This window comes from Pygocentrus nattereri, chromosome 6 (assembly GCF_015220715.1).
Source record: "Pygocentrus nattereri isolate fPygNat1 chromosome 6, fPygNat1.pri, whole genome shotgun sequence".
In the NCBI taxonomy this organism is placed as follows: Eukaryota; Metazoa; Chordata; class Actinopteri; order Characiformes; family Serrasalmidae; genus Pygocentrus; species Pygocentrus nattereri.
In genome coordinates, this window is record NC_051216.1 from 18,155,119 (window position 1) to 18,183,115 (window position 27,997).

General features: G+C 42.3%; 1 protein-coding gene across 2 annotated transcripts in view; it reads left to right on the forward strand.

Annotated features, from left to right (window-relative positions):
- The first annotated feature begins 19,119 nt into the window (after positions 1-19,119).
- Positions 19,120-27,997, forward strand: part of nrp2b (neuropilin 2b) — a 97,100-nt gene continuing 88,222 nt past the window's right edge. For both annotated transcript variants that reach the window (XM_017691690.1, XM_017691691.2), the window contains exon 1: positions 19,120-19,807. In XM_017691690.1, coding sequence (XP_017547179.1) covers positions 19,735-19,807 — 73 coding nt within the window. In that variant the 5' untranslated portion in view covers positions 19,120-19,734. The remainder of the gene's footprint in view (positions 19,808-27,997) is intronic.

Here is a 27,997-nt window from a genome sequence, read left to right on the forward strand (position 1 = left end):
GCTTTGCCTTACTTCATTCAAACATCTGCATGCAGCCACACATCAATCTGCATAAGCTAATTACAGCTAATCTAATCTAGGAGGGGAGAGGTGGCTGAAAAGACCTTTACAAATATCAGCCACATCCTCGTCTCAGTAATGAAGAGGACGAGTAATGCGCACAGAGAGCGAGATGGTGAGCTGATGGGGCTCATGTTGATTTTTGTGTCTGTGTGTGTGTTCAGTGTTAATCGCTGAAGGACAGTCTGGGTTTACTGTGGCTTGCTCCCAGGTCGGCCACAGGTCACCATGGCAACGGGCAATGAATAGTAATCAGTGCCTTGAAACTCAGCCCCGGATTGATGTTCATTTTAATAAGCCTTCCAGTTTGAGAGAGCAAGCGGGGTGAGCTTTATCAGGCTAATCTCACTTTTATATGGTGAAATACTAAACTCCTGACATTTCTGTGGACGGCTTCTTTCCACTGATTGTTCTAATCTTTTATTTCATCCCTTTCTGCACTTTATTTGCCTGTTGGATGAGGATACAGGAGCCCTTGCGTCTCGAGTGTTAGGGGGAAAGCAAGCTCACACATAGGCTCTGGTTTCCAATCAGAGGCTACGTGTCACCAGGTGGTTCCAAACACATTTGCTGCTGTTTCTCTCCCTAAACCAACTCAGTAAGAAGAAAAGTCTGATGCCTGATACACATACACCCAGCCTAAATGTAGAGCATTGTCCATTTCAGATGCTATATTGCACACAGTATTCTGCCTTTTAATGTTTGTAACCTATGTCTCCTCCATTGTATTGGGAGGAATGCAGGGCAAAGCCAAAAAACAGCTAAATCTACTTTTAAACATAATTTCTACATTCCTCCTGTGAACTCTAATCGTTTTAAGGTAGTTGAAATTCAATTAGACCGTGGCTCTCGTCTCCATGCTCAGCCAGTAGAATGTTAGTGACAAGGTGCAAGTGCAGGAAATTCCAGTTCCCAGTGGCGCCCCAGCTCTGATGAATGTATAATAGCTGCTTTTCCACTTGAATTGACTGGTCTGAGTTTTTTAGTACATAGAGTGCTAATGCCTCATCGCTGGAGACACTTGAAGATAAAGTCCTTCTCTGGAAGCCTTTTTGTTGGATTGCTTTAAAAAAAAAAGCTCAAAGCCTTGACAGTTTGATTGATCATCATTTGAGATCACTGAAACAAAAGTTCCTTTAAAGTGACCTCTGTCTTTGTCTGGGTGCCTTTTAGCGCTTGACTTTCTGGACTGTAGGATGCAGGGCTTCAACACAAGATTTGAGAGAAGCTGGAGCTTCAGATAAAGAAGTTTTGTTATGTTCCGTCTTTCTGATGAGAAATGATTTAATGAAGTCTGACTAATTCAGGCTGGTTTGACAGGACTGATTGTGGGAAGGCGTTAGATTAGCCATCTTCTCTAAACTTCCCCCCATCAGTTCTGCCATCAATATATGATAAGTGTGTGTGGATACTGTGACAGATGGGTGACCGCTCTCACAAACAAACATGATCTCTGACCTCTCAGACAAACACGGCTCGAAACAGGCGTTTATGCACACCTCTTATCGCTCTCGCCATCCTCTGCTTGCCAGTGTAGCCAAACATATTCGACTGACGTGCTTGTGTGAGTGCGTGTTTGAGTGTTGGTGTTCAGCAATGGTTTACACTGATTGCTGTGGTCAGTGTGAATGTGGCTATTGAACCCCAAACACAGAGCGATGTTGTTCAAAGCTCCCCGCTGCACAAAAAGAGTCTGACTGCCCCCCATGCCCAACCGCAAGCCCCTTTAAGTGCTCCATGAAAAAGGCTTTTATGGCCTGTTTTTAGCTCTGCTCGCAAATAAGGTGCAATATTTCCTTCTCCTTGCTTTGGATCAAGATAAGTGTGGAGTGAGCGAAGTGTTTGGTTCCAACAAGGACAATAGTTTCATTCTGACATGGCCAGCAGTTTGGCGTCTGTGCTGTTGTGAGGCAGTATATGTGCTGTAGAAGGTGAGGCATGTATGATTCACACTTTCATTAAAGCAGCAGAAGTCTGGGCTAACTCTGAAAACCTTAGCTTCCTCACACCTCGCTCACGCGTGTTTGTGTGCAGTCTGCAGTCATTAAGCTTCTTAAAGCTGTGTTTGTGTATGTTTGTGTGCATGTGTGTGTGTGTTTGTGTGCATGTGTGTGTTCACTGCAGGTTATAGCTCTAGTGTGAGGTAGTGTGTGAGCACCTTAATGTTTGGAGTAATTCTCCCCACAAATATCCTCTGCAATTCTATCTGCTCTGTTGCATTCAGAAATCCTCTTAACAGGAGACTGCTGCATCTATTCAACACATTCTCTCTCTCTCTCTCTCTCTCTCTCACTCACACTCACACACACACACACACACACACACACATACACTCATACACACACTTTCTGTCTCTATATATCACCTTCTGTCTATTTTTATTTGCATTCTCTGTTTCTTTCTCTCTTGCTCTTTCTCTTACTTTTTCAGTCCTGTATATCTTGTTGTTTTTATCTCTCTTCTTTTCTGTTTCTTTTTACTTCTACTGCTCTTTCTCTCTCTCTACCTTTCTATATCTCTCTCTAATAGTCTCTTCTTTCTTTTTCTCTTTCTCTATTTCACTTTCTTTCTCTCTCTCTTGCCCTCACGGTCATTCTCTTGCTCTCTTTTCTTTTTTCAGTCTCACACTTTGTCTGTCCTTCTCTCACTCCCCTCTTCTTTCAATCTCTCAATCTTCTTTCAGTCACTTTCTCTGTGTTTCTCTCACTGTCTCCTCCTCTCTATCTCTCTCTGTTTCTCTTGTCACTTTCTTGTACAGTAGTGAAATATGAAAACAGGTGCTGGTTAATTTGTTTATGTGTGTTTTCTCTCTCTCTCTCTCTCTCTCTCTCTCTCTCTCTCTCTCTCTCTCTCTCTCTCTCTCTCTCATCCCTCCCTCTCTCTCTCTCCCTCTTTCTCTCTCGCTCTCATCCCTGTTCTCGCTCTCACTCACTCTGTGTCTTGTTTTTTTCTGTCTCTCTTTCTCTCTCTGTCTCTTGTCTCTGTCACTCAACTCAGTACAGTTTAATGCATTACGTTTCCAAAGTCATTAAAGAAATTATTAATATAATAATAATAATAACTATAATAATAATAACTATCATCATCATCATAATCATCATTATTATTATTATTATTGTTATTACTATTATTATTATTAATAATAATAATAATAATAAATGCAAACATAGACAATATATGTATATATACATACATATATAAGTGATCTCTCTGTTGATGAAACTGTTTCTGGTAAATTCAGTATAATCACATTCCCTCCTGTCCTGGCGTTTAGATCTCCTCTATTAACACATGTCCACAGGACTGAAAATGTGTGTTTTCAGACTGTAAATTTGGGAAGAGATGGTGGTGGAGGGTGTCTGGTCATGTCTTATCGTGCTGTATGGTTTATGATGCCTTTGTGTCCAAGGGCTGCATTTTTCAGCACCTTTGCAAATGGTCTTACTCCCTGTTTTTTGAGAAGTGTGTGGTCATATATGTGATGAGGGTGGGTGTCTTTAGGGTATGTGAAGCTTACGTTGAGTACTGAGTATTGAGATATCAAGGTTGGGTGCTGAGCAGAGGCTCTGAGCAGCTCCACATTGTTACCATGGATAATGTGGAAGAGCATGTCAAAGGTGGTTTGCAGTTCTTTCTTTATTGTGAAAAGTTCTCTCTCTCTCGCTCTCTCTCTCTGTCTCTGTCTTACATTAGTGAGATGTTATAGAGATGCAGCTGTCCCGCTGCATGGTTAAGTCTTGCTTTGGATGCCATGACAGTTTCTTTCGCTGCACTGTAATTGACTTGTTAGAGTGGCTGCCAGTTCCACTGACACTCACCTGTTGAGGTCAAATCAGGAAGTTTGCGCTGACAGATCCAAAGCTACTATATTGTGCTCAGGCCGGCTGCACACACACAGTGTTTAATTACAGAAGAAACGTTCTGACCTATGCTTGCTTTGATTTGACACAGATGCACATCAACGATCACACACTAAGAAAGCGGCTCCCAGAAATGCATCAGAAAACTACGACAGGCGTCCTGCATGAAAACATTTGCCAAACGCATCTTATTATTTTGAATAAATAAGTAAATCAGTCTGCACAACTCTCAAACCCTTATAGCCCCTGATTAATTCCCCTCATACACGAGATTATACTTTATGAATTATTTATGGATAAACACTTGGTAAATACATGCATTAATGCTGGATGCATACTCACAATCACACACAGATGTTGTCAGTATGATAAAGTGAGGCCATTCAAGGTGCCCATTTAGCTTGTTTATAGCTAGGCGGATGTAGTTTGTGCTCAGAATGGCAGAATAATGAGGAGGCTCTTGAATTATGAAACAAAGGACAGTGTGCATCAATTAACAGCCATTTACACACACACTCACACACTATGCTCCTTGTCAGAGACTGAGGATTTATTTGTGTTTGTGCTTGCGCAAAGGTGTGTGTGGATGTGTGTGTGTGTGTGGGTGTGTGTTTATTACATGCATCTATGCATTTATGTGTGTGGAGACACAAAGGCAGACAGTAGGTCAATTAGTCCTATTAAAAAGACCATCATAGCTCTGTTTGATATTGAAATGATCTGCTGCTGGTGAGGAATGATGTGTTTGCCTAACAATTACACACACAGTGTTGTTACAGTTGGGTTTGTGGGGGAAATTTTACTCTTTCTAGCATGTGCATGTGCCAGTGGGGGGTGTCTGATCATCTGATCTGATAAAGAGAAAGAACTGCTTATTTTCATTTCTTCTTCAAGTGTTAGCAGGTGAAAAGGCCAACAAGGCCTTCCAGATGCTAGTGCTTAAACATAGTGTGCACTAAAGAGAAAACGTATGGAACCAAAATGTGATTTTTTTTTCTGATCTGCTTTACAATTAAAGTCAATTCATCAACAACACAAAATATATTTATTGACATCAAGCCTTTTTTTAAAAAAACACTTCACTGGTTTGTACTAAAGTTCTCCTTCTCTAACATTTTATATGAGAAAATCCTTCATGTTCTTTGTCAATAACAGTCCAGTACATTAGCCAGTTTTTAATTATTTACAAACTCTCTTCAACCCATTTTACACCAACAACCCACTAAGACTTCCATTCTTCACTCTCTTAACCACATATCTTGCATATAATGTCCCTACATTACAAACAGAAGAAGATGGCAGAAGTTGATTTGAAGTGTTTCTAATAATAAAATGTTGCTTTTGCCTTGTTTGTTTCATACAAAGTATGTATTTGAGTTAACTGGTTGTTACCACATGAACTAAACATGTTTTTCAGTGTCATAATGCACTGAAAATAGTGATGCATAATAAATTTTTCTTCATGTAGAAATCTTGCTCCCTTTTGAATCAAGTAAATTAAATGCAGACCTTTTTTTTCAGTGTACAGGATTATAAAGCTTTCGAATTAATAACTGAATAATAATAACAGAATAATAATCATGCCATTACAGGGGTTATTGAAGCCTTCAAGAGCATCTGAACAGGAGAATCAGGTGGTTTTGATTAGGGCTGCGAGAAAGTGCTGCAGGATATTCGCAGGATATCCACCAAAAGTAAAACAAATGAAGATATCAGTTCAGTGCTACTGCTGCAGCATTTAGTCAGACCCTTTTGTTCTGTGTTAACTCTTTAAAATGCTTGACTTATTACAACATATGGGTTTGTTATTCAGTAATTACATGGGAAATTATGCAAACTGGTTGAATTATGAAAAATTATAGAACTGAAGAATGGAAATCCGGACCCACGAGCAGGTGATGGCCTTTTAAACATCAACTCCAAAAATGTTGGCACAGTATGTGAAATGCAAATAAAGACCGTATGTAGTGATTTTCTAAATCCACTTTGACCTGCATTTAAATGAACAGTACAGACAAAATATTTGTTTTGCCATAAATATCAACTTTTGAAAATATATGCTTTTTCTTTTTACTTATTTATTTTTAAAGTTTTACAAAATTATCTGTGTGAATACAGTGAACTCTGAAACCCTGGCACTGACCATAATGGGGCGTTTTAACCAGGACAGGGTCCTTTTTTTGAACGGCACCAGCCCACTGCTGGGCATGGCACCAGCTTCCACATGCTAGCTTTGAAGGGGATGCTGAAAAGGTCCCTAACCGTTCCGCAGCCCACTAATCGTTTTAAGATGGTGAGCGTGATATGGTTACAGTGCTTTGCTGGAGCCCTATCTGGATGAAAGTAACAGGGTTGGGGGAGATGGGCTGATAAACGGGCTCTGAACCCAGCCAGCCCTGCGGCTATGCTATGCCAGTCAGTCAGGACACATTAGAAATGATGGAGTGGGGCAGCCATGCTGAGGAGGGGTGCATGCATGAGTCTGGGAGTGGGTTGGGGTGGCACGCTTGGGTCATACCATTGTCCTCTTCTTTTAGGGTTTGCCTAACAAAGTAAGTAACAACCCCCCACTCCCTCCCTCCCTCCCTCCCTCCTAGCGCAGTGGAAATGCAGTAATTTACTGACGGCCATTTGTCTTTTGTCTGCCTTTTACGGTGGTGTCATAAAACTTGTGGTGTTACCGATGCCATAAAAGAATGGAGTTGTGTGTGCAAAGGCGCTTCATTAAATCCATTGTGGTTGGCTCAGGGGCTTGTTCGGCTGCTGTCCTGGGCGATAAAGGAATAGCAGGGAGAAGATGGAATTACAGTCTGCCGTCGGTTTCCTGAGCTCATCAAGCCCTCATTCGCTCCTTCAAATAAATCACACTCTTTTCAGATAATGTATCAACTACCTGTCAACCTCCTATTTGTCTGCCACTTGCTTTTCTTATGGAAAATGAGCTTTGCTTTTGCTTTCATCGCACACAATGCTGGATTGCTTTCACTCTGTCTCTCTCTCTCTCTCTTTCTCTCATTCTCTGTTTGAATGTGCAACAAACAGTCTTGACGAGTGGATGCAGAAGAGTCTTTAGGGAGAGATCATTTGGGTCCTAGTTTTGAGATGAAGGGGATTTAGGTTAATAACAATACGACTGGGCTAAAGAGGATTACTGTATGTTTATTCATTATGTGAATATGTGCAGAGTTTATTGTTACATTCTCATCAAGGAGCATAAAATAATTCCACATTTCACATTTTTTCGCCTCATACTAAGTAGCTTGGATCAGACTATTTTGGTCAAACTTTTTGCAGACAACAACTTTTCTGTGCAATTCTCACTCTGCTCAACACAGACACACTTTTTATATCACTATTTCTATGGAAACAACAATCACCCTCCCACCTCCTAGCTTCCTAGACTAATGGAGGGACATCAAAGTGTGCATTGAGCAGCCTCCCCTGGTCTGCTCTTCTCCTCACTCACTACTCCAGAGCTCATTCACTGAGCCAGCCGGCCGCGCATCAAAGATCTCACGGCTACCGTGCTTGGGTTTTAAACTTCTTAAAAGGGAACAAAAGCAATGAGGGTTTAAATGGAATTATATTGGAAGGCGTATATGTGTGTCTGTGTGTGCACAGGCAGGAAGCATAAAGAAAGGCAACATATGGCATTTTCAACAATGCAATGTGCACTGCTTGTTATCAATAGTTACTAGGTCTAGGATGCACATGCCAAATGCATATGGACCTTATGGTTACATCCAAGCACTGACCTTTTAATGAAGTCCTGCTCAGAGCCATAAATCACCCTCACGTTCTTTCTTTTTTACTGGTTATCTCTGCATTATCTGTGTCACAACATGGCCTCCTCTATTGAGCCTTTCACTATCAGTGTCTCATTCCGGAGCATGCTGCTTTGATGAGTGAAGCAAAAGCCACTTCCCCAGCCCACAGGCAAGGCCTTGATTAATATTGTCAGGGAGATAAATTTTGTTGGTTCAGCTAAAGCAATAATCAATAGCCATTCATTTATGTACAACCTTAGTTTCCGATCAGTGCAAAATCAGTCTCAATGTGTTGTGTTTAAGCAGGAACTTTCAGCTTGGGAACTTTCTCTCAAACTAGTTACCTCTATAGATTTAAAGCTTAGGAATGGTGTGGCCAAAAAAAATCTAATTTATATTTTTCTGCTCAACCTAATTAGCTAAAATGTGTTTGGTGTCCAAGTTCTGCTTTTTAGTCTAAAATCAGATCTCCAAAACAAATGTTGCTAATGGTAGAAGTTTTGAACTTTTCTCAACCTGCCGAAACTGCATATAGGTCTTTATTACAGTTGTACAGACTTGTCAATGTATGTTTAGAGCACAGGAAGATGCGCTGTGAACTGCAAAAATGAACAAAACTTCACTGTGTAGTTGAATGTTGCAGCTACCTATTTTAGACAGATGCTCCCCCTTGGGCAAGTATATCACGCAAGCATATGGATGTTAGACTTCATTCATGATTTCTGTTGTTTCTATTAATAAACACATATGTTCAAAGATTCAAAATTAAAAGTTATTTATGAAAATAAATAACAGAAATCATAAAATTTAGCATTCATAGACCTTTGGGTATGTGTGTATGTGAATACAAGTAAGAATTCAGCATAACACCCTTGTCTAAGTGGCTACCTGCAGCATTCAGCTACACAGTGTAGAACAAGTCCTACACCACATCAACAAATCTATGTGACCTTAATAAAGAGCAGGATGTGGTTTGAGCAGGTTAAGAGATATTTGAAGGATGTATGTACAGAAGAGAATGACTTGTGACTTCTGTTTGTTAGGAACATTGGCCTCTTTGCTCCATATTTTTCAGACCAAACATCTCAGCTTATCAACTATAAAGTTAAGTGAAAAAACTGTGTAAATAACAGTGTATTTTTCACCAGTCCACTTAGGAAAACCTATAGCAGGCACTGTGACGTTGATTTTAAAGTTATTTGATAAGTTTTGAAAAATAGATATTTCAAAGAGGCATAGCTGAATAAACCTTGCTTATGATGTTTTCTCCCATAAATCTTGGCATTATTTGGCAATAGAATCATTTTCATAGGGTCTTATGATTCAGCTATGGTTAAGATATAAAGTTATGACAAAGTCAAATTAGCCTTCATGATGCTATGCTGTCTATGATGTACATTTTGTGCTTTGTCACTATGATGATATTTATTGGCTGTAGCTCAGCTAATAAGCACACAGCATTTGTACTCTTTATATTAGACTATTAGTGAATGCCTGCTGCCCTGATTGCTGGTGAAAAATAAAGGTAGTTGTTAGCTACATTTCATCACACAGAGCTGTTTTTATTTATTGTCAATGCACTCCAAAGCTGCCAAAGGGCCACAGGTTAATTTAACAATGAACAATGACCCTTATCTGTAAGGTAACTTTTTCAAGTGTTTGGACAGATTTCTGGAAGATTTTCAGCAGACTACATTTTTAAAATGTGCTGGGGACACACTTGGGCTTTCCAAAATCCTCAGAGTCCTCAGTGCACCCAATATCAAATCCTATAGTAAGAGGAATAGTAGATTTATTCATTCATTTACCCTATTCATACAAATAATGAAAAAAGTTTGCTGTGTGTTTAGTATCTTGAGACATTAGATATTATGTCAAGCAATATATGTGATGTTTTATTGTTCCTGACGACCTTCCATGTTCTTCTCCAACTTTTGTGTTTCCACTTCGTTTCCTGTGACTCCGGTCAGGTTTTCCATGTTGTGTGCGTCTGCTGGAGGCTTTAGGACCACTGCTGGGCTCTCGCTAAGCCTGGTGGAGCGGGGAGCAGGGGGTGTTAGGGTTTATGTAAGGGGGGTGTCTGGGAAAACAGCAGATGTTGTCCCTCGTGCCTGAGATTGGGTCCATCAGTGTGACGCTTCTCAATCAATTATAGCACGTTAATCAGTCACCCACATCAGATGGCCAGTGAGCTGTCTCACCAAGATGCCAGCGCCAAATCAAATCTGAGAGCCATACACTTGCGTCTCATTTCCCATCCTCATCTCCTGTTTCCTCCCCCTCTCTCTCACTCACACACACTTCCATCCACAGTATAAATCAGGCTTTGAAATGCATGCGTACATGTGGGGAGAAAAAGTTGCATGCTCATAACAAAAGTACGACACCTTCACTCACAGCCCACACAGCATCAGTTATTTCTTCCACAAGATTGAAAATGCTGCTGTATTCTCCAGCAGCATACACCGGCTTACAGTGAAAGTGAAACAGGCTTATTTTAACAAGTGAAATCCCCGACAGAGCCTTGTGCCTTTGTTTGATGTAACTTTTTGGCTGGTGCAAAGCTAATGAGCTTCTGTCTCAAATCATTTTACACTATGTATACTGTCCTCCCACATTCATGCTCAAATGAATATTGATACAATCACTCTCCATTTGTCATGATCTGTCTCTCAGTTTCTCCTTTACTTCTGTTCCCTCCCTCCCTCTCTCTTCCCCCTCCCTCTCTTCTTAATGGTTATAGAGCAATCACACCCCGCTTAACCTGAACAATAGAATCTGGAGATTCATTCCCCTAAAGTGCGGTTGATCATTAACATGTCCTGTCCTTTATTGTCATGTGCTGTTTGTTAGGGACACACTTTGAATAGAGGGAGTTTAAGATAATATGAGAGCGCACAGAGAGCTTTCACACTCCCCCAAGTTAATTTTCACTCATAGAAACGGCAGCCACGCTTCATATCACTATAATCTTGTAGCATTTCAAAACAACATGTTTCGCTTAATGAAAATCTATATATGGATTTAACAAGTTATAGTTCTGAGTGCTATTTCTTTTCAGAAATATGAGATGTTTTTAAGGACAGACTGTGCGAATGCCAGACTGAAATAATGGGTCACTAGCTGCAGGGCAGCACAATACAGCATTTATTGATTTAATTGCAAAATTAGTCACAACAAAAACAGTCATAAGTGAAACCATGTCAGCGGCAAAACAAATATCTTCAGTCCTGACATGATTGTTTTGGTATTGACACTGCATTCTTTCCTTCTTTCTTTATTTATTTTTTTCAATTGAAAAAACTTGGAGTGCTTTGTGGAGCTGTGAAGGCTTCTAAACCCCCTGATTTAATTTCCACCACACAGAAACAACAAACAGCTTTCACGTGGTCCGTCAGACACCCAGTAAATCTGCTTTTACTGCTCAGAGACACCTCAGCCCAGACACAGTGAGAAATGGGCAGAAGGAAAAGGGAGGAAAATGCGGATGTAAGCTTTATTTGAGATTTTATTAATCAAATTAATTACACAAATGGTTACTCGGCTTGATTAAATGTTAGCAACACACAGCAGAAATGTCCCTAGTGCTTTATGAATAGATGTTTTCTAAAGCATTTTCTAAGCTGTAACATGATGTCTCACCAACATAACTTGTGCAGCACTGTTCATGTTAGCCCGATGTTAATAGTCTGTCATGGATAATGCTGTGTTGAGTTAAAGATATGCAGTCTGGCCAGCTTAGCACTGCATTATGGTTCATGTATTACTCAAAATCAGTAATGCACAATCATCACTATCCTCAGCCATTCCCATAACTCCCAAAATATTTTACAAAAAAATCTGCTGATATTGACAGACTTTGCTCTTCCTTCCCCCATATCTGCCATGAAATATGATAATGTTGTCAGGGTTTTTTCTCCACTCATCACTAGAGCCTTGGCAAAGCACTGCAGAATCCTGCCAATAGAGCCATTTGAATCAGAGAGATTCTTTCCCACCTTATGCAGAGGGGGATTGACCTAAACTGTGCCAGTTGCTACCCTATCAAGTGTTTTAGTATTTAAGTGTGCTACACTCTATCCTTCTTAAGTCCGGCTTAGCTAGCTAACTAGCTCAGCTTTATTTTTACTACTCAGTGGGCCGGTTTCCCAGACCCAGATTAAGCCCAGACTAAATGGAATTGTAATGATAAAACACATTGATGATGTGTATAAACCAAACAGAGCTCTCCAGTCTTCTAGTCAGACCTGAAGTCAGATCCAACGTATTGTAGCCTCAAAAAGTAATTGGACATTATCCCATCCATAAAAATGTATGACGATCATTGTGTTAAGAAACAAGATGTCAAACCAACTGGTATTTATGTCAAACATATATACACTATATTTCCAAAAGTATTGAGTCGTCTGCCTTCACATGCATATAAGCTTGAGTGACATCCCATTTTTAATCCATAGGGTTTAATATGATGTCAGCCCACCCTTTGCAGCTATAACAGCTTCAACTCTTTTGGGAAGGCTTTCCACAGAGGTTAGGAGTGTGGTTATGGAAATTTTTGACCATTCCTCCAGAAGCACACTTGTGAGGTCAGACACTGATGTTGGATGAGAAGGCCTGGCTCGCAGGCTTCACTCTAATTCATCCTAAAGGTGTTCTATCAGGTTGTGGTCAGGACAGGTCAGTCAAGTTCTTCCACACCAAATTCACTCATCCATGTCTTTATGGACCTTGCTTTGTGCACTGGTGCGCACTCATGTTGGAACAGGAAGGGCCCTTCCCCAAACTGTTCCCACAAAGTTGGGAGCATGAAATTGTCCAAAATCTCTTGGTGTGCTGAATCATTAAGAGTTCATTTCACTGGAACTAAAGGACTGAGCCCAACTCCTGAAAAACAACCCCACATCATAATCCCCCCTCCACCAAACTTTACACTTGACACAATGCAGTGAGACAAGTACTGTTCTCCTGGCAACCGCCAAACCTAGACTTGTCCATTGGATTGCCAGATGGAGAAGTGTGATTCGTCACTCCAGAGAACACATCTCCACTGCTCTAGAGTCCAGTGGCCCCGCTTTATACCACTGCATTTGATGCTTTGCATTGCGCTTGGTGATGTAAGGCTTGGATGCAGCTGCTCGGCCAAGGAAACCCATTCCATGAAGCTCTCTACACACTGTTCTTGAGCTAATCTGAAGGCTTTGTGAAGTTTGGAGGTCTATAGCAATTGACTGCAGAAAGTTGGTGACCTCTGTGCACTATATGCCTCAGCATCCGCTGATCCTGCTCTGTCATGTTACTTGGCCTACCACTTCGTGGTTGAGTTGCTGTCATTCCCAATCGCTTTCACTTTGTTATAATACCACTGACAGTTGACAGTGGAAATTTAGTAGCGATGAAATTTCACGACGGATTGTTGCGCAGGTGGCGTCCCTATCACAATACCCTTCTGGAATTAACTGAGCTCCTGAGAGCGACCCATTCTTTCACAAATGTTTGTAGAAGCAGTCTGCATGCCTAGGTCCTTGGCTTTATACTCCTGTGGCCCTGGCAGTGATTGGAACACCTGAATTCATGATGTGGGTGGGAATGAGGACTTTTGGCAGTGCAGTGTATGTTAAACATCCAAGGAAATGTGATTGTTTTTTTTGACAATGTTCTCTCAGAAGGCAGTTAAAGTGTTTATCTTTTGAGTAGTTCCTTATAGACTTCTTAAGATTGCATCCAAAATGCCTTTATACTCCTCTGAGTTCATGATCCTGTCAGTAACACAAGCTGACTGACAATACTGTAAGAAAAAGAACCCCAGACTTTGACTTTTTACAGTAATCTTACTGCAGTGTGGTTGGAAATCTTCTCCAGGCTTCTCCACATAAAGAATCTACAATTAGTTTGATGTTGTGCTAAAAGTGCCTTTCTGTGAAACAGATATCATTTTGTTAAACGTTGTATAAAAGTACCCTAAATAATTTCACTGAAGTGTCTGAGTATGTTTGGAGACCAGTGTAGTTGGTGGTACTTTTAGCTATTATGGTCTTGCACTGTGGAACAGTGCCTGATGACCTATTATCTGCCAGAATTATCTCCTCTTTTACTCAGGACAATAATTAGCTGATTCTAGATCTGTTTTGTTTTTATTTTGTTTGCTTATTTATGTTTGTGATTTTATCTTTGCACTTCTTCTAGGTCTGTTCTTGTTTGAATCTTTCCATCATATAAAAATGTTCTTTTTACCTCCTTTCCTTGTAGTTTAGGTTAATCTTTTAAACATGTCAAGCTGCATTTCATGTGTGGAAAAGTTTATCTAATAAAATGTATTCTTGTTGCTGTTGTTGTTATTATTATTACTACTACTACTACTACTACTACTGAAATTTAGCCCAAGATAAAGCTTAATCCATGTCCGAATAACTGACCCTGTGTGTTTGGCTAGTCCTGCTTCAAGAGAGGACGAGCTGAATAGGGAACCCGCCTGAAGGCACCGGAGTCACAAGACTTACTTCCCTCTGTCTTTTCTGCGTACTCTCTGGATGAAGGGTTTACTGTAAACAAACTAACGGCTTGCATACAGAGGGGTGAGAGAAGGCCATTCCTGTAATTAGAAACAGAATACAGATAGAGATAAAGGTTCTGGAGCAACAGCTGTGAGAGACCTGGGGGGACATGTTAGACCTTAGATAAGCATGCTGTAGTAGAGAGAGAGAGAGAGGTAAAGGGGAGGGTCTAGGTCGCTCTGATTGTTTGATCAGTGTTCCATCATGACCCTCAGACCCCATGCTTAGTCAGATCCTAATCAGCCCAGTGGGGTTCCACAGACAGCCTTATCAATGTTAGGTGCTCTGACCTCTGGCCCCTGGGCTTATCAATGACCAGAACAATTCTGATGAGAAGAGCAGGACACGGAGCCACAGAAACTCATCAGTGAATACCATCACAGGCAACGAGGGAGCTCACCCCAGGCGCCTTAATTACTCTGTAATGAGTGCATGTGTGTGCGCGCATGTGTGCTCCGCTGCTGCTGCTGAGGTAAAGGCACATAATTAAAAGCAAGATTAAGAGATATGTAGCTGTGATGTTTGTGTTCTGGAATGGAAGAAAAGTAAATGCACCTCAGGCACTTTGCTCATCATGTCCCCTGGAGCTCTCTGTCCCTCATTATAATAAACCGATGTTTATTGCTCCGAATCAGTGGATGAGCACATCCAGAGACTGCAAATAAAATGCAGTATCAAAGGAGAGAAAACTGGGTTTGAGGAAATACATGCAGACTACTGAGAGAGCAGAAATTGCTGGAGGGGGAAGACAAAGGAAAGCATTGAAAGTGTAGTTATGATTGGATGTGAGATTATCGTGGAAGCTAGGAGGTTGCAATGTATGTTTAGACACCATGTGATCATTTGCTACCCACTTCTGTTCTACTTGCTACAGTAATTAACTGCATTTGGCTTTCTGCTCCAGCAATATGAATCTGTCAACAACCACTCCAAGTTCTTATTGTCACAGCTTTGTAAATCATTTCACATTTCAGCAATGAGCTTGTCTTTTCACTCTGATAGTGATGTTTCCTTGTACAGGCTTTGTCTCCTCTGCTTTTTGGTCATTCTTGACCACTCAGCTTTCCTAGTCTCCCTTGGCGGACACCTGCCCCCTTATGGATCAAAGTGGAACTGCCATAGATCTCTGAAAGGAGTCAGGCTTTCAAAGTGATGTCAAAAGTCACACTCAAGCAGCTGATTAGTTTATTCATTATCATTTCAGCAAACATATTTCATAGTTACTACTGAATAGAAGTACATAAGCACAAGGAAACTGATTCATTCACAAGATGTCATTTATTAAGTATATATATAAAGGGATCACTGTTGTCCAGTGGCTGTCTACACTGCCACCCTGCTCTGTTAGCTGAGTGTGGCCAGGCCTGTGGCATATGCATTAGGTGTTTTCTCGAGCTGGCTGAATGAATGTGAGTTTACGGAAAAGAGAGGCCTCAGGGGGGTCGGATAGATCTGTAGATAATGAGCTCTGCAGCTTCCTCAGCCACTATTGTAGAGCATGAACCCCTGGACACCGCTTCATCCTACAGTGATAATCGTGCCAGAGGCAGCTGCAGTGACATGCGGCTGTAAATAGGCAAATAAAAGCCTTCTCCTGCAGAGACCTGGCGCAAGATCTACAGTGCTGTGATCTAGACCTGCTACACACACACCACGGCCTGTGTACTTCAATGAATAGATCAGACAAGAGCAAGGAGGCAATCAGGCTGTGATGTGAATGCGGTTCACGGGCAGCAGATACAGCCGTAATAAACACACGTGTAGTCTGTGTGAGAATGAATTCAGGAACACTAATATGTGTGTGTTAGCATGTGTAAGTGTTATTTTTCTTAGTTCCAGGAGAAAAACATCAGCAGAGCCAGGCTGTAAATAAGAGTGTCACTCATGTCCATGTGCTGTTGACGTGCTGATTTACTGTTCTGGCAAGGTGAGGTCAGTTGATGTTCTCAATGAAGTCTAGGGCAACTTTTGTGTTTGCGTTTGTGTTTCAATAGGAATATGTTGACACCTACTGCATTCTTCAATAAGGTGTGGGGAGTATTGCAGCATCTGGAGCCATACGTGGTCTCTGGACCATCAAAGAGAGAATGATTGACGTTATGTTTTCTTTACAACACTATTCACCAAGCATCCCACCCTTGGTTCAGCATGATTGAGCCTGTGGGCATGGCCTGTCTCAATAACATGCTTGAAGCCTGAGAGATAAGAGTGGAGAGGGAAACAGGGGGCACCATGTAAACACTGATAGTATTGCTTTGTACCTGGCCTTTGCCTTACCAGTGGAATGTCTGGTTCAGAATTCCATTCCAGAACAGCTCTCTTCCGCTGCTGGCCTGTTTGTCATCATTATAGATCTTTCTCACAAGAGGTTTTCCAGCTCAGTGGTAGGCATGGGGACCTTGAGAGTTTGCTCTCATGGCCCACCCTTGCTGCCCTGTGCTGTGGCATGTCCAGCATTTGGCCCTGCTTAGCAAAAGTAATTGGATCTGGGTGCTAATCTGTGCGATACCTCCAGAAGTTAAGGCATCAGGGAAACAGCCATGTTCAGGCATGCTTTCTGCTATTCCTCTTTTCCAGTATTGGAAAAGTCCTCTAGCTGCAGAGATGTTTGTGCCAGCACAGGAGTCTGTGGTGGCTGGAGCAGGAAGCAGGTCCACTCAGATGTCTGTGCTAGAACCCCCAGGGTGCCTAAAACACCCATAGCTGGCATCAGTGCTCCTCTCCCTGTGAGACTGAGTGTGTGGACAGTTCCACCACCATGAACAGAGCCTCCACTGTTCTTCAGAGGGGTCTCCATTCCCAGCCTGCCATTGGCCCTAAAGATGGATGATCTCAGATCCGTGCAGGGTCGAGTTGTATGTAGACAGCCTAGAGCACTTCTGTCAACGCTCAGGGTGGAGGGCGCTTTTGGACTCACTGTGGAACAGCTTGTCCTGGCCAGATTCCTGACTTTAACCATGTCAACAGAACCTGCAAAACTGATATCAAAACAGTGAACAGAGGCAGCTTCTATCAGCATGGTTAATGACGGCTTGAAGCTCCTGGGGCAAACATCATCATGGCCTCCAGAGCTCAGTGCTCAGTCTGGGCAGGAGCCAGCACTCAAAGACATAGATAAGAAAGTTAGTGTGGAGATAGGACCCCCTGTGGAAGCATCCTGCTGATTGTCTAGCCTTGCAAAAGATAGCATGTTGTTCCTTCATCTCTCTTCCTCTAGTGAATGTGACTTGCATAAACACTTAACCTGAACCCTCTGAGGTGTTCCACAATCCTGAACTAATCATTTGGCTACAGTAAAAAGTGAAACAACCCCAGGAATGAGTCTTCCTAAAGCACCATAGCACATAAGATATGCTAAGTTGGTGGGCAAGTCAGAAGATCTTAACACTGCACTGCTTTTGGTCCACGTTTAGGCTTGTTGCTACTTTGTGGTTCTGAGCTGCTGCCTCATTGCCATGTGGTCTCCTTGCAGGGTACATCTGTCACATGCAGGTCAGGGTGCTTGAGGAGGAGAAGCTTTATTTTGGGCTCTGCTTTGAGATTGCTGTGTCATTAAGGTCTCGGTGTGTGTAGTTAAAGGGGAGACTGGGGGCCCATGTAGGGCCTGGATTGGGTGTGGTGCACACGAGCAGATGATAGTTGGTTTGGGTTGCTCTTATAGATATAGAATATGGCTTTGATGTGTGGGTTGTGGTGCACAAGGTTTGTATCTATTTCTGTTTTCTCCGAAACTATAGCTTTCTTCTTTCTCTGTTTATTGTGGACTCTCATCTCCATAGTGTTTTCTCAACATGCGCTTCTCCTCACCACTGGGTCTTAAATTAGAGAGTGTGTAAGGCGGTGCATGTGGACACTTCTTTTTCTCATTACTTCACTACCGCTCTGAATAACTCAAACAGGGAACTTCCACCGCCTCCCACCCTTTTGCTGTGTTTAGAAGAGCTTTTTTGCAAATTCAATGAGAAATAAGACCAACTGAAGGCTCTGTGTATCTCGTGGCAGTGTTTTTCTTGCTCATCATGGCCTGTTTGGCTTTTGTTTCACCTTCTTGTTTTATCTTGGTGTTAGACACCAAACAACACTGTTCCCTCTCTTTATTTCCTGGCCTGCTGTCAAATACACTTACATTAATTCCAGCTCAGCAATGCATTTCCATACCTGTATCCTTCACCTGGCTTCCGTGTAGTGCATAAATCTTGGCTCAGCATTTTAGGTTTGTGCCATATCTGTATTTTCATCAAAGCTCCTTTAGCCTAAAGGCAATTAGAAGGTATCAGGGATGTTTCTAACTTCAGGCGGTGCTCTACATTAGAAAGGCTGCACATGGTGAGCGGTATTATCACATGTTCCATTCTGTTTCTGTTCCCCTTTTTATCATTACAGTGTTCTCTCTTTATCTGAGGTTTTTGAGGGTTGCTCAGAAACCCTCAGAAACCAAACTGCCACCAGTGGTTGACGTTTGTTGCTCTCCTGGCTCTTCTTTTTATAGACTGGCTTCTCTTTAATCACAGACTAGATGGAGGGAGAAGAGGTGGCCTTATGTTTTTTTTTTTTTTCCCCACCCATATTCATAGACAAGCCACGCCTCCCTGCGTTGGGATTGGCTACTAGTTACGTCTAATAGATTGGTTACTAGTACGACCTACTAACCAATCTTAGGAGACCTCGACAAGCTAAACCCAGCATGGGGGGCGTCCAATCCTAACGCTGTGGGCGGGGCTACAGTCAATTCCAGCGCGAGGGGCGTGAACTTATTACCAGTCTCATCTCCGGAGGTGGGGAAATTTAACTTGTAGCCAATCGCAGAGCAGGAGGCGTGGCTTACAGACAACCGGTGGGGAAAGCACCAAAAAACGGCGCTGCGTTTCTCACTGCACCGCGCTTAGAGCTGCAGACGGAGCTGAGCGGAGCGCTGGAACTGTTTCACCCTGTCTGTTTATACACGGCTTCACCGGAACACATGATATAGCCTTATACTCTTTTCTGTCATTCATTTTTTTTTATCTAATACCATTTTAGCGCGAGCTTTCGTTTCATTTCTGGAGAGAAACGGGAGCGAGTTGTGCTGATAATAAAGAGGAGAGAAGGAGTAAAAAGTGTGAAGTCAGAGGAAAAAGACTGGAGCGCATTTGTGACATTTGGACTGGAAGAGGAAAAGCACAAAAGGAGAAGAACAACAACAAAAGAAAAAAAAGTCTGACTTTAAAACCCTAATCTTACTCGAACTGATGACCAGAGTGGACTGCAGTCTCTCACTGAGCGGGACCCTCCTTAGCCCGAGTTGAAGGGAAAGTTACTCAGCCAGGCTGCTGTGTTCAGTGTAATGAGAGGTAGATGAGAGGCAGCCCGCCTGGTTCTCCAGTGTAGTAGTGAAAGGGAAGAGCAGCATGTGCTGGTCTGTCTGACTCCAGAAAGAGCGAAGCGCGCGGCTCTGATCCTGTTACTGAACACGGAGATTCAGCACCACGAGACTTTCCACGCGGCTTTTACCCCAACATGGATTTACTTAGCAGACTGAGTGGATGTTTACTTGTGTTGTGCTTATCATCTCTGGTTCGCGGAGACGAGGGTGAGTCGGCCTCTGTTATTATTACACAGTTCCATCCACAGGAGCTTCGGCAATCCTCGTTTAGTAGCCAAGTGTCCTGCGTACTGGAGGCACGCGCTGTGCCCTCCTCCGTGAGCGCTGACTCCAGACCTCAGCTCTGGTTTTATACCCTCACTTCTGGGTTTACATTTGCTCTGAGGTGGGTTTTATCAGAAAAAGCTCCTGCTGTGTTTTATTAACACGACGAGCTTTAAAACGCTTCTGGCTGAGTGAAGGCAACTGGTGTTTCCCCGCAGTGCCCCTGTGTGCGGACACTCACTGTAATCCTGTTAAACACGGCCACGAGGACATTAAGCGGTTTCGACACGTTTGGTGTGTTTGAGCTCACCGACTGCGTTTAACTCAGTAAACAGGGGCTCACGGAAGACCCGCGCGCTCCATGCATGTACACGGGGGTCTCGACTTTAACGTGTATGTCTTTGTCACAAATGCGAGAAATATTAATATTTCTTTTTTGCTTTTTAGTGTTTGATGTTCTGCGGGATAAGTGAGAGGCAAGAGGGGGTTTAATCTCGCGCCAAGAATAAACATTATATAATAATAATTATAATAAACATGAAACGGATATTATTATTATTATTATTATTATTATTGTTGTTGTTGTTGTTTTGTTGTTGTTGTTAGCAGTAGTAGTTGTAGTAGTAGTAGTAGTGTTATTAATAATTATACTTTTGTTAATTATAATAGTACTGTTGTTCTGAATAATACTAATTATAATAATAATAATAACAATTCTAAATCTATATTATGTATATCATCTTTAATTTAACCCTTTATTAGGCTTGTAACATAGGGTGAAAACCCCACACAGCCAGTTTCCCACTCTTAAATTCACATTTAAACTCTTCCACTGTTCATCTGCTGCTCTTACAGCACCACTGTAAGTCTAACATTTCAGATTTTGCTGGAAAATTGATAAGATGCCCTGCTCTCCTTTAGCCCTCCTATCTGTCCTCCTGAGTCCACTCTGCTCTGCTCAGAGAGAACAGAAATGGAAGAAATCAAGAACATTTTCGCTAAACCACAGCTTTGGAACCGACCGTACACCAGTGTACTCCCCACACTCATACTTCCAGCCTGAACACAGATGAACATAGATGATTGCGAACACAGATGATCACTGGAGAAGTTCATTCAGCTCGGACTTTTTTTTACTGAGTGCTTTCCACAGTGAACTCTTCCCGAGGCAGTGTGCTCCGCTCTGTTACTCATCAGATGGGTTTCTCAGCGCATAAACACAACCCCAAACTTCAGGAACACACCAGAAACAGAGTGACCCCGTCTCTCAGGCTGACTTCACTCCGATATCAACATCATCTTCATCCAGGCTAGAGGCTTGTTTGCTGAAAGTCTCTCTGTGATGTGCGATGTTAGATGCTGAACTTATATGCGAATAGTGAAGGGGGCCAGAATCAGTACCATAAATACCAGACAATGCAGGGCAACTGCATATGATTACAATATATATTTTCATGATTAACTTCAATATAACCTTATAGAAATAATTTTGAACTGCTAGTTGTATTAAAATCACCATAAAAGTAGCATAAAGTTGTCATAGTTATGTTTAAAAATGTTAAATATGTTGGATGGCATTTGTAAAGTACTGAGACGGTTAGTTTTTATAGTCTGTTTTAGTCTTAATTCCATTTGAAGTGCTTGAAATTGCTTAAAACAGCTCAGATAATATCAATAATGAGTGTAAATTAATCATAAACATTTTTAAGTTTCTTTCTTTCATTATTTCTTTCTTTCTTGTCTCTTGCCAAATGTGGGTATTCTGGCTGCTAGTTTGTGTCATGTGGTCTCTGAGGGGCTTCTCTTCAGGGGTCCTTCTAAAAGCCCAGCTATCACACCATTGCAAACAACAGCTTCATTAGTCCAGTTATGCTTCTGATTGGCTGCATTGGAAAGACAGAGAAAGATGGTGAGGGAGTGAGAGTGAGAGAGTCTTTTGGCCATCTGCTTGTGGGGTGGGCAAGCTTGCTCAATGCTGGTGGGCTGTGGACTTTCCGCTGCCTCTTGCCTGAACTGCACTGCTGGGCTCAATTGGGCATGTGGAGGGACAGAATTAGGGTCCAGGAGTGAGGCAGTGGTCAGTCCAGCTGGATGAAACAGCCGTGCAGTCAGTCATGCAGGCAGAGGAACTTAAGCTCCTCATCTCTGTGATTAAACATCAGTTAATTATCAGATGACACGCTCAGTGGAAATAGAGAATTGGCTGCTGCCAATCAGAAGTGCTTTTTCTTTGTCTTTGTTCTGTGGAAACATCTGACTACTAACTAGATCTGTGCATGTTCAGAAATTGCGTGTGTATGTTAGGACTGAACAGTTGGTTCATTGTTATAGAGGTACTAGTTTTTGTATCGCAGAAGGCTGCAATATGCGAACAAGCCCTCTAACTAATCACAAGAGAGCATTTTATTAAATCTGAGTTCCAGTTGACTGTTTCTGTAGATGTTTTGGTAAAGGAATTCAGACAAATTATGAAGAAAAAAGATTTTGTGTTAGGCCAATCCATATACCCTACATTATTGCTTCATCAGCACACTTTTAATGAATTGAAAGGCATAATCCCAGTACTAGTATCAGAGGCCTGAGTGCATGTATATGTGCATGTGTCCAGTGATCAGAGTGGGGTGCAAATTTGGCAGAGCATTTGGTCACCCATGCCTAGAGGCTATTGCGCTGTTGATTTCACACCTGCAGGTGCGTGCATTCACCTGGCCACCTGTGGAGCTCCGCTGTTGTAAACAAGCATGTATATGGCGCCGCAAGCTGTTGCTGATACTATCCATTGTAGCGCGGCAACTGCAATACAGATCTGCTTAAATATCTGGCCTTGCTACATTTTACGTGTGTTCTCAGTTGGCTGATAGGAGCTTGGCTGTACTCTCTGCTTGCCTTTCCGGGGGAATAGGAAAATGTTTTTCTGCTTTCTAGCCGGCCGGCTATCCCATGTAGTGGATAGGATCTGTTTAAAATTTTATCGGTTTTATTATTTTTTTTCTATCATGGCCCTGCTAAGCCCATTTGTCATGTTCTGTTTTTGCCGTCTCGGAGGCCTCAGGGTTATTTCATTTTCCATATGCTCATTTCTGCTTTTACTACACCCTTTGCCCTGCTTCCCGTCCTGCTCTAATGTAAAAGTCACCAGCTAGGTGTCTTCTGAAGCCGCCCCTGCTTGCGTCTGTGTGCGTGTGTATAAGATAAAGGTGCATGTTCACTCCAGCTCCTCCTCTCCTCTCACTCTTTGTACTGTTGACATGCTCACATACTGATGAGATGCAGATGTAGGACTTTGGCAGCCTCTCCACGGCAGCAACGCGTGCATGTGTGCGCATGTGCTAACACGGGGTTTGATGGCGGAACCACAGAGGAGAGCAGATCAGTGCATTCCACACTTGCTGAACAATCCCTCAACCAAGTTAATGCCACAGAGCACTTCTGGATTCTCCACAAGCTGTTTATCAGTGGAAAAATACTGCACCCTCTCCACATTGTCTTTCATCAAACTACTTGCCACCCGCAGAATCATTTCATAGCAGAGTTAAAGCAAAAATAAACGCTTTAGGTTTGAGTGGCAAGCCAATTAGAGCAGCATCTGTTGCTGTCAGATCTAATAGAGTGAATTGGATAAATGTGTGGTATCTCTGAAAACAACAGCTTTTATGGAGATGCTAGTTAGTTGCCTTGTCTTGTCATCATGTTGTTTTGTTTTTCACATCTCTTTCTTGCGAAGAAGAATAAAGTCCCCTTTTAGTGAAAGATGAGTTTGTAAATCTTCCGCAGAATAAAGGTCAGCTGTTTGCATTCGGGGCAGTAAACCAGCATTTCCTAATTCATTCATTCTGTGTGTGTGTGTGTGTGTGTGTGTGTGTGTTTCCTTTTTCTTCTCATGAGGCATAGGATGAAAAGTGCTGAAATAGTGCTATTGCTATGAAATTCAAAACAAGCAAGAGAGCCATAAATAATGCAACTTCATTCTCCTTCTCAGCCCAGCTGCTTAGCACCGTTTACTCTTCCTTATGGCTTGTGGAAGGAGATGAGTGAGACGATTTTGGGATGGGGCAGAGAAATGCTCTAGCCGACAGGAAGTTGGGCTAATAATGCTAACTCAGTAGAGTATTGCCTTTCTGAAGGGAGGAAATGCAAGAAAATGATTGTGGATGCTTCCATTGATGCACCATTGGCATCCTCGTGATGTCCTCTATCTTCATTCTGAAAGACAAAGATCTTTAGTCAGCAGAGTTTCATGATGACAGAGACTGCAGAGTGACTTCGCAAGCATTTGTGTGCACATGGTCAGTTTTAGGAAGACAGTATTGATCCATGCAGTTTGAAAATCCAGTTATCTATTTGGCTGGATAAGATTTTCAGAGGAAATTAGGAATTAGTAGATTAGAACTGTTGAATGAGTGCTGATAGATGCTTTGGGGTTTATTTGTTCTTTAAGCACATCTTTGCTCTCTGATAAAAAGGTACTAGACTGTTACTGGGATGGCACCCTCAAGTCAGTGAGGTAGTATCCTCAAGGGTCCATCTTCAATACCTTTAGTTAGGGAACTCAATTGCACCATATTCAACTGCAATTCCTTAGTTTTAATTTGCACATATAGTGGAAAACCATATTCTCCTCACTTTTGAAAGTAAAATATTTTAATGTAGCATTAAAACACTGCTTAGGTTTCAAAACACACCATTCATACCACAGTAGATACATTTCCATTTAAGGAAATATACTTCCATATACATACTTCTCCTGGGAAAAACTTAAGGCACACAATTGGATCATAAAACCACTGTTTGTACCTTGATGAATGCAAAATGTACCTGCACAGAACCCTGTATTCAGCCTACAACAGTTTAGCTCCATCCATTCACACTGAAGTTATAAGGAGTATTTCAGCCTAGATTTCTCTTTGAATGAGGCGCAATATAGAGCAGCCGATTAGCTCTGTTGTGTTTACATATATACTTACGTACATATATTTACGTCGTAAAGGCACAGTATGAGAAACAGCCTGTTTAATACTAAGGGATGAAGAAACATTGGGAAATGGTCAGGATAAACCCACACAAATAAGTGGATCTCAAGGAAAATAATACAGTACAGGAAAAAAGTTTTTTACATGTTAGGTCATTTTTAAAAAGTGCATAAAAGTACATGTACATACTTTTCTCCAGAGAAAGTGAATGTTAGGTACCTTTAAAGCATATTTAAAGTATGCAATTTAAGGACCATGTTGTATTTTTGAAGGTACGTTTACATTGCTTGTACGTTGGTGAACAAAAATCTACCTCCAGGTGACCCAGCTGAGGCTCATCAGTCCCCCCAGATGGCTAGCTTGGTGCTCAGTGCTTGTGGCAGGGGCTTATGTGTTTTATTTTTATTTGTGTTTATATTTCAAGGTGGGCTGTTCTTGTGTAGGAGTTAGCTACTGGGATGTGATGCAATGGTTTCGCTACTGACTGCAAGCCCACTTTGTATCTGAATGCACTGATTTTGGAATCCATCCGTGTAGCTCTGTATCATCCTTTAATTCCGCAAATCCAGTTTTGAAATGTGTGTGTCAGTCAGGATTTGCCATTGCTGCCGTTTTCAGTGTGAGGAAATTAAAGCTGCCACAACATTTTAGCATTTCAGTAGTGTGGTTGTAAGAAAATTTACATCTACCATTAAAACCTCACATATCACTTCACCCACAAGAGCACCGTCGCATCACTATCAGCTTTTCCCCACACGCGCACACACACACACACACACACACACACACACACACACACACACACACACACACACACACCAAGTGCTGAGTGTGTTCCTCCCCTTGCCCCAGTCCCTGAGGCTGTGTGTCGCTCTGATAGCATGTGGCAGAGTGTGTAGATGGATCGACTCCTTTAGCAGCACAGACACAATAATTCATGAGGCCAGCACACAGCACAGCAGCAGCATCTTTTTCTTTTTCTTTCTTTCTCTCTTTCTTTTTGTCTGGCTCTCTCTCTCTCTATCTTTCTCTCTGTCTCTCTCTCTCTTTCTCTCTCTCTGTCTATTTCTCTCTCTCTCTCTCTCTCTCTCTCTCTCCCCTTCCTTTCTGAGCGGAAATGAATCCTCACACAGTGACAGGCTGCTGCTGCTGAGGCCCACAGCTGAGAGAGGAAGAGCACCCCCTAATGAGAGCATCAGTCTATCGAACCTGTGCACACTCAGGACAGGGCCTGATGAGAAAGTGTTGAGGTGGCAGAAATCTCTGCCTGGATTTACTGCTGCGCCACTGTGCACATGCTAAACAGCCCTGATGCAGATGCAGGCAGCGAGGTCATTTCATTACTCTCAGACACAAAGTTTGTGAGGATGCTCTGATTTCATTTTGTTCAAGCCATGTTTTTTTCTGTGCATACGCTGTGGTGGAGTGGTTGGAGCTGTGTTCTCTGCAGCCATTGGGGAAATGAGAGAAGGGCAGGCTGGCATATCAAATGCAATGGAGCAGAAAGCGCACCTTTAAAGCTATAATAGCTTTCCAAATGTCACCACTTGAAAGTCTATTACATTTCAAGCATCTAGTCTTTTTCTTCTTTTCAATATTTGGCACAAGGAGCTTTCAAAAAGCCAGTTCTGGTCAGGAGAGGTCCGGCGGTTAGGAGAAGGGCTGTTGGAGCGAGGAACATAGCCTTTCAGTGTCTCAGCTGCAGGTACACCTTGATTTAGAATCCCGCCTATAAGCTTTGGGATCTTTGAGTGTGGGGTGCATGCGAGCTGTAATTGTTCATAGAGTGATGTGGAAACCAGCCACAGACCCCAAACTGTCAATCACAACTTTCACTTCCTCTGAATCTTTTCCCAGCATCCCCCAGCGGGCTTCTCTCCGTGTGGTGCTGGAACAACACCTGATGAAGTACGGCAGTGCATGTGCGTGTGTGTTGTGTATTTCACCTAACGAGCAGCAGTGGGTTGGTGTGTGCACAGTTAGTCTGCCCTTGCCGAGGCATTGGTGGTTTACTGTAACGGGGCGGCAGTGTATTTTTAGATCAGAATGTGTGCAATTCGTCAAGTCATGCGAGATGTTTGCCTTCTATCAGTGCGAGGAGGCATAGCTGCAGATTAGCGAGGCTGCTGCTTGGTATCCGACCTGAATCGTTCACTCCCTCCCACACGGTTAAACTTTCATATGTTGCCTTGCCTCCTCGTGTGTCTGCAATATGCACCGTCTCTACTTGGACCTGTGGCATGGGTTAAACAGCCTGAACACTACACTCAAGAGCAATAATGAATGAGAACCGTATCAATTATTAGGGTTGAGGGAGCTGAGGCATTGCACTGGCAAGTGCAGCAAACATTGAAGGGGAGAGGGAGATATAAATGGGACAGAGGGAGATATGAAGAAAGAGTAGGGTTGAAAGAAAGAGAAGGATGAAAGAGTGCCCAATCTGCTCTCTGCGTGCAGAAAGGCATCTTTGTGCGATTTTTGATCTCACAGCATTGGCCAGACCTTTGACCTGAAGCAGACATACAGCCTTGTTCGCCTGCTTCCTGTCATGGGATAGTGGCTCTGTGTGTTAGAGGGGCTATTATTTTAAAGATGTGCAGATCGTATCTGGAGAGTGAATCCTAATGTTTGCAAATGCCCCGTTCTCTGCTCCTCCTGTGTGCTGAAGATTACTTAGTCAGAACAGGCTCTCCAGACCAGGAGACAGGAGATGGGGTTTATTTATTTATTCTGAATCAGCACAGTGGCCTTCAAAAGATCTTCTCACAGGACATTATTTTTCAACCTAGTCTCTTTTCACAACATCTGGAGAATATAGTTGACGGACAGTGTGTTTCAGGTCAACAGGTTTTGGTTGAAACTGGTTTTTGATTCTTGTGTTAAAGGGGATTTCCTTCGATTTCTTTAAATCTCTGCATGGGTTAATGATTAAAAGGTCATTCAGAGTGGTTTGACGTGAGATGGTACATTGTAAAGAAACTTAGCCAGTCAGATTTCTTTACATTGCAGTGGTGATAGAAACCAGGGGTCACAGTGTCTAAGAAACAAATATGCCCCTTTTGCATGCTATCCAAAATTACCTTTAGGCCTACATGTGTCTACATGAGTTTTTAGTTGTAATGTTAATAATGGTAAATAGGACTAAATCTCATTTGGCGACTAT